The sequence below is a fragment of the Diospyros lotus genome, chromosome 11 (assembly GCF_014633365.1).
Source record: "Diospyros lotus cultivar Yz01 chromosome 11, ASM1463336v1, whole genome shotgun sequence".
Classification (NCBI taxonomy): Eukaryota; Viridiplantae; Streptophyta; class Magnoliopsida; order Ericales; family Ebenaceae; genus Diospyros; species Diospyros lotus.
In genome coordinates this window covers 17397657-17408281 of record NC_068348.1, presented here as the reverse complement: position 1 = coordinate 17408281, position 10625 = coordinate 17397657, and the positions used below count along the sequence as shown (strand labels likewise).

At 33.7% G+C, this 10625-nt stretch overlaps 1 protein-coding gene across 1 annotated transcript; it reads left to right on the top strand.

The window, feature by feature from the left end:
• Nucleotides 1–9723: 9723 nt before the first annotated feature.
• LOC127812626 (14 kDa proline-rich protein DC2.15-like) lies at nucleotides 9724–10389 on the top strand. Its single transcript, XM_052353085.1, has one exon. It carries the CDS (start codon nucleotides 9810–9812, stop codon nucleotides 10209–10211), a length of 402 nt encoding a protein of 133 aa, XP_052209045.1. The 5' UTR covers nucleotides 9724–9809; the 3' UTR covers nucleotides 10212–10389.
• Nucleotides 10390–10625: the final 236 nt, after the last annotated feature.

Sequence of the window (10625 nt, the reverse complement as noted above, 5' to 3'; positions counted from 1 at the left end):
CAAATACTTGCTATTTATACCAAGAGATAGAAATCTGGCTGTTTATAGCCATTAGAGACAAGACAGAAAAGTAGGTTTCGAAACATACTTAGTAGATTTCTAAACATCACAATTTAACACATAGGTTTCGAAACATAGACAATAGGTTTCGAAACATACAACCTTTCCAGCTATACTTGCACTTAGAGACAACATTGAGTGGGAGATAAAGTCTTATGCCCACTTTGAATATTTTAAAATCACTCACATTCAAATTTGAATTTGAATCTCATAGCATGGAGAATGCATTTAAAAAAAACATGATTGAGAAGCTTTTAGATGAATACAAAAATGCAAAGCAAAATGATGCGATCACCAATCAAGACTCGGCCCAAGGCCGACCCAACCAAACCGGAACAATATCACCAAAATAGTATTGCCATAACGTTATTTTAATACTTCTTAAGTTTTAAAATCCTACTTGAATGATGCGGTCACCAATCAAGACTCGGCCCAAGGCCGATCCAACCAAATCGGAACAATATCACAAAAATAGTAGTGTCATAATGTTATTTTAATACTTCTTAAGTTTTAGAATTCTACTTGATTTAGGATTCTACTTTATATTTCTACTTGATTTAGGATTCTATTTCATGTTTCTACTTGATTTATGATTCTACTTTATGTTTGATTAGGGTTTTATTTTTATTAGGATTCTAGTTGACTTTTATTTAGGATTTATTTCTATTAGAATTCTAGTTGGATTTTGTTTACAAATATTAGATAGATTTGGATTAGCCAAATACTATAAATATGCCTAGGATCTAGAGTTTGTAATCAAGTTTTCTCAATACAAATTTCAACAACCTATTTGGGTTTTCTTAGCAAAACAAGTCTTGTTTTTGCGTCTTCTTGAAAGCCAAGCTTTGGCCATTGAAGTTTGCTCTTTCAAGGGTTTATTTTGGTGTATTTTCTTCATATTCGCGGTACACGCTGCGTCACAAAAGCATCTCGATTTTGAATAATCTGCTGACAGAATGTTAGAGGTTTCGAAACATACTATCATAAGTTTTGATACATAATATAATAGGTTTCAAAACATAGTCGAAAACCTAGAACAAATGCTAATACATAGATGTTTTGAAATAGCATATGCACTTGAATGCATTGAACACCTTTTCAAAGGGGTTTCGAAACATTCATAGAAACATGACAGATATTCAGAAGAATATACTTGAAAGCATAATCCACAACATGAATACATCACAGCTTATTTATATTTCTTTAGTTTAAGTAAATGTCCATTTACTTTAATACATAAATGTAAATAATGAAATACCCTATTTTTGGATTCAATAAAAATATCTAGAAAATCAAAATCCAAAACAATAAGAAAGTAGATTTTGAGTTTTAGTACAAACTCAAGATTTACCAATATTACCACCTCCAAAATATATACTTTCTATTTAATGAAAAATTCATTAAAAATCATTTTAGCACTGATGGATATTAGATATCAAAATATCGGGAGATGGTTTTCTAAATAGAAAACATTTTCTTATATGTCTCCTTATAAGGTGCTAACATTCCAGACTTAGTCAAAACAAGGTTGTGAAATCTTGATACTTGAAATTCATTTGGTTTTCATTTTCATAAAGTAATACTTGATATTGAAATTGATATATGTTGAAAACTATACACTTAATTGACTCATGACTTAGGGATTAAATAAAATATTATTTTTCATCATCAAAATTAATATACAAAAAGGTGCAACAACACTTCCTCTAGCTTTGGTTCACTTCTTCTTCTTGCTCCAAGAAGTTGAACCTTCTCCCTTTTTACCCCCCTTTTTTTTCTTGTGTTGATCCAAGGTTGTGAGATAGTTGTTCGGCATCCTAAAGAATCGTAGACAACATTGGTTCACCTTCGTTGAGACAATCCTAGCACAAGTTCAATAAAGGGTTCCAGTGTAGCTCAGGTGTGGATAAACTAGGTCCCCTACATTTGCAGGGGTGGTCTGGTCATCCAAGGTTGTAGGAATAGGAGCAGCTTATGGCAACTTGGAGGAGTCGAGAAGCTTGTAGCTTCGGGTGCATCGGAGAACTGGCTACATCTTCATCCGGTTTAAGGTATATGATACTTACGCCTTATGGATAAATGCTTTTATATATGCATATGAATGTTTGATATTACGTCTTGCAAGGGTTTGTTTGCTTCCATTGCTATAAATGGTATATGATGCTTCATGAAATCTAGACAGTAAGTTGCTATCATGTTTAAGATGGCAAGGTAGGAGAAGAAGATATATAGGGTGTTTTATGGAATTTGAGTTAAGAGAGAATTTTTTAGGGAATCCTTCAAATTCATATATCGAGATAGATGTTTTTTGAGTAAAAACATAATTTAATTGTGAATTAGAGATATGGATAAGATTCATAGATTTATACTCATTATAGGTTCATAAAAAAAATCTAATTATAATTGCCATTTATAAATAGGTCCCTTCTAACAATTAGTTATTGATTGAACACACAAATAACTTGAGATCATACAATCAATTTATGGTGGTTGTGTGTTAATTTTTTGCTTAGAGGATGTGTCACAAACAAATAAGGTGTTGGGAACAAGCAGAGTCGGCCCAATGAAGTTAGGGGTCTTAGATGAAAAGATTTGTCAAGACTTTCTCAAGAGTATTAATTTTTTTATAAAAAAATAAATAGTACACTTTTTTACACAATCATTTTATCATTTTATTAAATAAAAAAATAAAATAAAATAAAATTCAATCAACTACAAAATATAATAATCTCTTAACGATAATAAATTTTCAACTAAAATATAATGTCTTAGAGAGAAAAAAAAAAAAAAAAAAACAAACAACTTACTACAATAAACAAAAAAAAAAAACAAAACTAATTTTTTTTAAACTTTAAGAAGGTCAGTGCGAGCAAAAAATTATACATTTCTGATTCTCTTATAAAAGAAAACAAAATAAAACATTAAACTGATAGCATTAAAAAGATAAAATTCACCAATAATGAGCAACTTTTCATTCTACAAATATGTGTTGAACTATATTCACCTTTATGAAAAATCAATTTTTCTTACCTCTTGAGATGTAAAATTGTTGATTAAATCTCCATAATTAAGTTTATCTAATAAATCATGTTCAATAAATAATATAGCTAATCCATTCAATATTTCCTGCGATATAGTTGATCTCAAATATGATTTTATCAGCTTCAATTTTGAAAAATTTATTTCTGCAGAAGTTACTGAAATATGAATTGTCAATAATATTTTATAAATAATATGTAATGAATCGATTCTTTTGATTTATAATGTTTTGTATTTAATTTTTTAATAAAATATTTATTATTAAAATAATATATATACATTTATATATTACAAATTTTTAAAATTAGGGGTATTTCAATTTTAGAGATTTTATGCCACCGCATATATGACTTCACTATTAGACTGGCAGTAAAGTAGCGAAAGTTGGGATGGTTTTCTTAACAAGGAAGAAAGCAAGATATTTTTTGTTGAAAAATTTCGGTCTATTTCTTGGATTTGAAAGGTGAGACTGGATCTTACTCCAAGCTGGTGTGTCTTAAATCTTTAATTCTATTGGTACTTTCCTTTTATTTTATTGTTCTTGGTAACTCTCAAGTTTTGTTAATTCTTTTAAATTTGCTTTTAGGATCTACTTTGGCGTATGCTGCCTTTGATCTTTCCTTGCATACACTTGGGGGATTCGACCGATCCACTACCAACTATTTGATAGAAAGTCATAGTGAAGACCTGCTTTCAATTTAATTTTTCAAATGCAGTGATAGTAATTTTTTACTCGAATGAATGCTCAGAACTTGTACATTTTGCTACTCCAAAGTATGGCTCAGGCAAAACAAATAGAGTGCGAGTTTGATGTTTGTTGCATGTGGGTTTTAGCAGTTATTTGGTTTAGAGGTAATTTGATATAATTCATTAGTCAAATTAAAATTTATAGTCTTGTCCAAATGTAAATTTTAGACATTACTACAAAAAAAGACGACACCTTGCTATAAGTTTTTTTTGGTAGTTATCAAAATCACGGGCAGATTTAGGGGAGACTGGCACAAGCTTCAGCTCCTGTCGGCCTCAACCCCTATGTATGTATATATATATATATATGCAGAATCAATGGCCAAATGGGTCATTACCACTATTGTTCCATCCACAAACAGATTTGGGGAGGGCTGGCATAGGCTTCAGCCACTCCTAGCCCCAACCCTTGAATTTGCCCTTGATCAAAACAGCCTCTGTTTCGGATGCATTCCGGTGATTTTTCAAACCGTGCGAATAAAGTTTGGAGAACTTTGGTTGGATTTTTTGCTGATGGTCTTTTTTTTTTTATAATAATTTTTCTATTCTTTTGTGGTGGTTTGTTCTTGTCTTGAATTTGCGTTGATATTTTAGGATTTTTTTAGGTAGTTTTTTTTTTTTTTTAAACATTTAAGTACAATAAAAACAATCTAGGCTATAGTTTAATTTTGCATTGATAATAACTATTCTTTTATTACCAACCAGTAAAAAGAATATTGTATTCTTGTGTTAGACATTGGCATATATCCATACTCGTAGAGGCGAGCAGCTAGTGAATTTAATCTAGCATAAATAAAGTAATCTCCAGGATATGTGGTAACAAATACATGCAAACCATCGCCCAGTTCAATCCAACTGCCACCCGGTGCTGCCTTCACATTTTGTTGCCTCATAGTGGGTCTCACTTCAGATACCTCTTTATTTCGACCAACTGCACCATAAACGTTTGATATTAATATATAACTTCCACAATGCTCTAATTGAAGTTCAAGTGCGCCCTCTGCAACTACTTCAGCCAAAATTGCATTGCCATGGAGTAGATAAGTTGCTAGGGAAGCCCTCTACACCACTAGGTTAGCCTCAATTGGCGTAGTTGACACTAGTTCATAAGCCTCTTCAAGTTGCCCTGCCTTACCAAGCATGTCTATCACATAGTTATAATGCTTAATGGCTGAACCACCCCATATTGTGCCTACATTTGTGTAAGAAATGTTAGTATTAGTGTCGTAATACTATATTTAAATGATATCTAATATATGTAATGGGGACTAATGATGTAATCTTGTTAATTAATAAAAAGTCAGATTTTCATTCATATTCTTCTCTTTATTCTATGGATGAGTCCCTAAATTTTCTATCAAAGATCTTATTATTAAGTTGTTAAGAATATATAATAAAAATCTTTAGTTTAGAATTTCTTAAAGATGTTTCCGGTCTTTAGATTTATTAGGTGAATATGATTTATCGATCATGGATTGGCACATAGGCTACTACTATTAATTAACACGAGATATTAATGATAATGGATGGTGAGTCACATGCCATATTGCAAGAGCTGCAGTTAGTAGACATGTGGATTGGTGTTAGTTGAACATTTAGAGTATGCAATACCTAAAACAAATCACATAAGTGGGGATTAATGATTTGTTACTAATTTTCTATTATGTATCTGGTCTTTTGACTGGAGGCTACAAAGTTATCTTGTACATTGGTGTTGAGGATTTTCCATTGAGTGAAACCATTCAGAGTGAGAGGTGCGGATGCTCTCTATGTGGTCTTTGTGCAGTGGTGTATAAAGGCAGATACTCATTAATGGCATCCATTATCCTCTAGCGTGGGATAAATATCTTATGTGATCTCAGTTGGTTGTGGTTGGACATGGTATCCATAATCAAAAAAGAGTTTTGATGTTGGAAGGACTTTTAATGTGTCATCTCGATCACACCTTATTGGATCTTGCATAGCTACCGAGTCTTGTAAGTTCAATCAGTCCATGACTCTCACTCAGTCGAGATATTAGTCAATGGAAGAATTGTAGTGCACGGTAATTGAGAACCTTAATAGATTCAACAAAAGTATAGATTTCATTGCTATTAGAATCGTCTTGAGTTCTAGCTAGAGGATACTCAGGATTTTTCAGAATACTTTAGGGAGATTGAGAGATTCTTTTAGTAGAATGAAGCATTTGATTGGCTTCAAGGAGTTGATGTCTTCTAATTGCTATATGGCTGTGAACCTAAAAAGTCACATGCATAGTGAGTAACGTGTTGGATTAGTGAACCTTTGCTATTAATGTGTTTTTCATCTTTAAGGAGTTAATAATGTTGGATGTTGTTAAGAGTTAGCAAAATGATCAACAAGTTTGGGAGATCGTTAAGAGTTAGCTAGGCATGCCATTAAGAGTTAATGGAGGCCTTGGTTACATTAAGAGTTAGTGAAAAGGTTATTAAGAGTTAATAGCGGGACTTAGATGTAATATGTTAAAAGTAATAGTTGCAAGCACAAACTATTGATAGTTGTCTATGGACAGTTGACAGTTTCTTGTTTGACAAAAATGGTTGACAAATACCCCCAAACAGTACATAGTTTTGAGAATGGGATTAATCCTGCGTGCTTCTGTCATCTTTCAGCCACAGTGATGAGAATCATGGAGTGCCGACTAACAATGATGCATTCAGTTCAGTCAATCCAATCAACTGTGTCGAAATTGGATGAATAATATGTATTTTTCAAGCAGAAACGAGCCTTGAACCTAATGGTTTTGTGGCCAAATCCCATCACTTAGTGTGTCAAATTAGCATTTTAATTATTTAGGTGGAAAATTTGTTATTTTTCCTAAATTTTTGGATTTTTGTTTCCTTTTTAGTTTAGAAGTCTAATTGTATAATTTTTAATTCATTTTTACTAGATTCTTGTTTAGTAAGTTATTTTCTTATTTTCTATGTAATTTAGGATTTTTATTAGTTTTAAAATAGAATTAGGATTTAATTATTTTTGTCTATTTAAAAGTTTTTCCATTGTAAACATTGGAGAGAGATTATGAATTGAATTTGAGAAATTTTTCTTTTCTTTCTTATTCTTCAATGAACAAAGGTTCGAACCTATTAAATAATTGATTTCTTTATGGCGTTCAAAACTAGGGGTATTCAAAAAAATCGGTGCACCGCGGAAACCGGTCAAATCAAACCAAACTAGACTGAATCAGTCGATTTTTTTTTTTTTTTTTAATCCAAAACGGTTTGGTGGTTGTACAAACCGCACAGTTTGCAGTTTGTTTAGTTGGTGGTTTAGTTTTAAATTGAACTGCCCAAGAAAATAAAATATATATATATATTATTATAAAAATCACCCCAACAGCCTCTGCAACCCTTATTATTATAAAAATCACCCTATATTTTTATAATAATATATAACAAGTTTATTATAATATATAACTATTATAATTGCCAAAGATTATAATAGTTTATAATAATATATAATTATTCTATCTAATATTTTTATAATATATTATATGTTGTCAATAGTTATTTTCAAACCGCGGTAAACTGCACCAAACCAAATCGCAAATGCGGTGTGATTTGGTAGGGTTTGGCCGCACCCAAACCAGACCATCGAAAAATCGCACCAACTGTTTGTCTTGCTGAAAATGGTTCAGATCGGCCAAACCATACCATGCACATTCCTAAGGAACTTATCAAAGATCTGGGTAGTTTTTGTGGTGTTCAACAGACACAATTCTCGATTCTTGTTTTCGCATATCAACGGGTCTAAATTTTAACATAGTCTAGGCTCTTGGTTTGTGAATCAACGCATCAAAAATTCTTTGTCTTATATCTGATTTTGACTATTTTTGGAGTTCATTTTAATCTTTTGTGTATTCATTTGATTTCGTTTATTAGTTGGTATCAGAATAACAGGCTCACATCAAACAAAGTATTAAATGCTCTGTTGCCCTTTAATTATGCCTTTTATAGGCATTAATGAGGGATTTAATTAAGGGAGAGAGAGAGAGAGAGAAATTGAAAAAGAGAAGCTGGACATGGCATGACATGCCCCTCTTAATTATTGGCTATGCATTAGCATACATATCTGGTCTGGATGTTCAAATTATTGGGTGCTTTACAACCTAATTTGGCTAATTAATTAATAAAATGTCACGGGGGCAACAGTTGATCCCATCCCCTCTGCCAACCTTGCAATGTTGTCCTTTGTGTGCGTCCTCTACAAGTTGCACGAAAACGACCACCGCAACTGCTGGCTTGATGTCTGAGAAGACTTCTTGATATCTTCTTTGCGTGTATATGTTATCCTCCTCTTGTTTGTTACTCAATAAATAACAAAGAGATTCGTTCTGATTTAATGAGTGTTCACATTATTTGAAGGCTTACTTAAACATGAAATAAGATGCAATTAGTTTGAAAATTAAAATTCATAATATTAAAATTTATAACTGCTTTTGTAGCGTCAAATATACCAATGTTACGGAATATTTATAGCTTTCTTGCTTTTGAGCTTCCTGCTGAACGCATGCATTCGTACATTCTATAGGGTGTTAGTGTGATTGTGTCTTCTTACCATGTGCGGGTGTCATAGCAGATGGCTACATTCTTATAACAATCATGCTAAATGTACGTAATTTTTGTATATCTTGAACTATATAAAAGGGTATTATGATAAAAATATCCCCCATCTTCATATGCCTCACGCGCCTCTATGTATCTCATGAGGGATATTTTTGTCATTGATACACCTTTGTGTAGCCCATGATATATACAAAAGTGTACCAATAATATTATTCTTCTTATAAGGACTTTATGACTACATTCTTATGGACATTCCTATATTATTTGAGAGGTTCACATTCAATTTTACATATACACGTGTAATGATGAAAATATCTTTCATCTTTGGCTCTCTTATCTCTGCTCTCTCTTCTCTCTCTTTCATGGCTGTTGTTGGCCACTTTCTTCGTTGTCTCCTCATCTCGTGCCGACGAGGAAGGCGACGATGAGGAAGGCGGTGAGCGATGGCCATGAGAAGGGAAGAAGAGAGAGCAGAGAAAAGACAGCTAAGGGAAGGGGTGAAGGGTATTTTCATAATTTGATTGTCAAAATAGTGCATTTAGTCATCATCTGAGTCATGCAGTCGAACAATATAGTATTTTCTCCCTTATAATTCCAATTCCTCTATTGGACAACACAAGCATCCTACTTCCACACAACTCTAGTTTTTTTTTTTTTAAGTCTCAAATGCTTGTTTTTTATAACCCTTTTGTCGGGTTTAGATAAACTCTAATAAGGTTGGACACACTTAAGAAACCTGGTAAGTTTTCGTGAATCTTTATAAACTCTTTCACCCATAAATCTAAAGACACTTATGGCGAGGGTCAACACCGCGACCTAAATAAAGGAGCAAATTAAGAGGCTCGAGGACTTGAACATGAAATCTCTAATACAATAATATGACATTCAATCGTCTAAATACCACCATTGGATTGTCAAGGCTTTTGCTTTTCGCCTTGCTCGATTTGTTAAGTCATTATGTTTAGAAATATACTGAGTGCTTAATTATAAACCTAAAAAATAAAATTACATAAATATTACTTCAAACAATATAATTTAAAATTCAAATATTTAAAATAACTCAGGAAATAGGAAGAATAATTAATGTTATATTGAGTTTGCTCGAGAGAAGTAGATGATCCTTGGCGATAGTTTCAGATCTCATCCCCCCCCCCCCCCCCCCCCACGTCCACGTGGCTGTCTAATTATTTTGTATATTATTATGATTCACGAGAATATATATTCTCCGAATAAAAAAGGAAAAAAAAAAACACATCATTGTTATGATCCGTCTATAAAAGCCACCCCAGTTCTCCATTTGCATGCATCAGCCAGCCGAAGCCATATTCAACGGCAAGCCAGCCAGCCGCTCTCAAACAACTTCCGTCCCGCGGCTTCGAGATGGCTTCAAAGTCCGTGGCTTCCACCGCTCTCCTCCTCTCCCTCAACCTCCTCTTCTTCACTCTCGTCAGCTCCAGACACGTCCACTGTCCCCCGCCGCCGCCGCCAAAGGCTCCCCTCTGCCCACCTCCTCCTGCGACGGCCACATGCCCCAGGGACACCCTCAAGCTGGGCGTCTGCGCTAACGTACTGAAGAGCCTCTTGAACATCGTCGTCGGCACGCCCCCGAAGATGCCATGCTGCAGCCTCATCGAGGGCCTGGTCGATCTGGAAGCCGCCGTCTGCCTCTGCACCGCCATCAAAGCCAACGTTCTGGGGATTAATCTCAACGTCCCGGTTTCGTTGAGCTTGCTGCTGAATTACTGCGGCAAGAAGGTCCCAACTGGCTTCCAATGCGCTTAATGGAGGATTTAATTCTGTCAATCTTCTTTGTTGAACTCTTAAATTTTCGGTCGTCTTTACTTCATTTGTTGATCCCTGTGATTGAGGTGTTGTGGAAGATATGAATAATGGATCCACTTCTGATGTGAACGTTTCAAGTTTGAGTTGTTTCTGAATGCATCGAGTGTTGATTTGACGACATGGGAGGATTCTCTTTATCGCCATGTTAATTTGTGGTTTTCTTATTTTCTTTGTCCCTTGCCTCCTAAATTAAATAATCAGAGTTACAAGATGTGCACTATTATTTTTATTTGACAAAAGTTTTGCCATAAACTGGCGTAAACTGGTTTTTCTAATGGTTGTTTTGTTCCGTTAGTATAAATCAAAGATATATCAATGAAAAAACACAATCTATTAGTAAAAGTAAGAATTTTC

What these genes read in the sequence shown, in the direction of transcription:
- LOC127812626 (XM_052353085.1), top strand. Translation starts at nt 9,810, where the DNA reads ATGGCTTCAAAGTCCGTGGCTTCCACCGCTCTCCTCCTCTCCCTCAAC.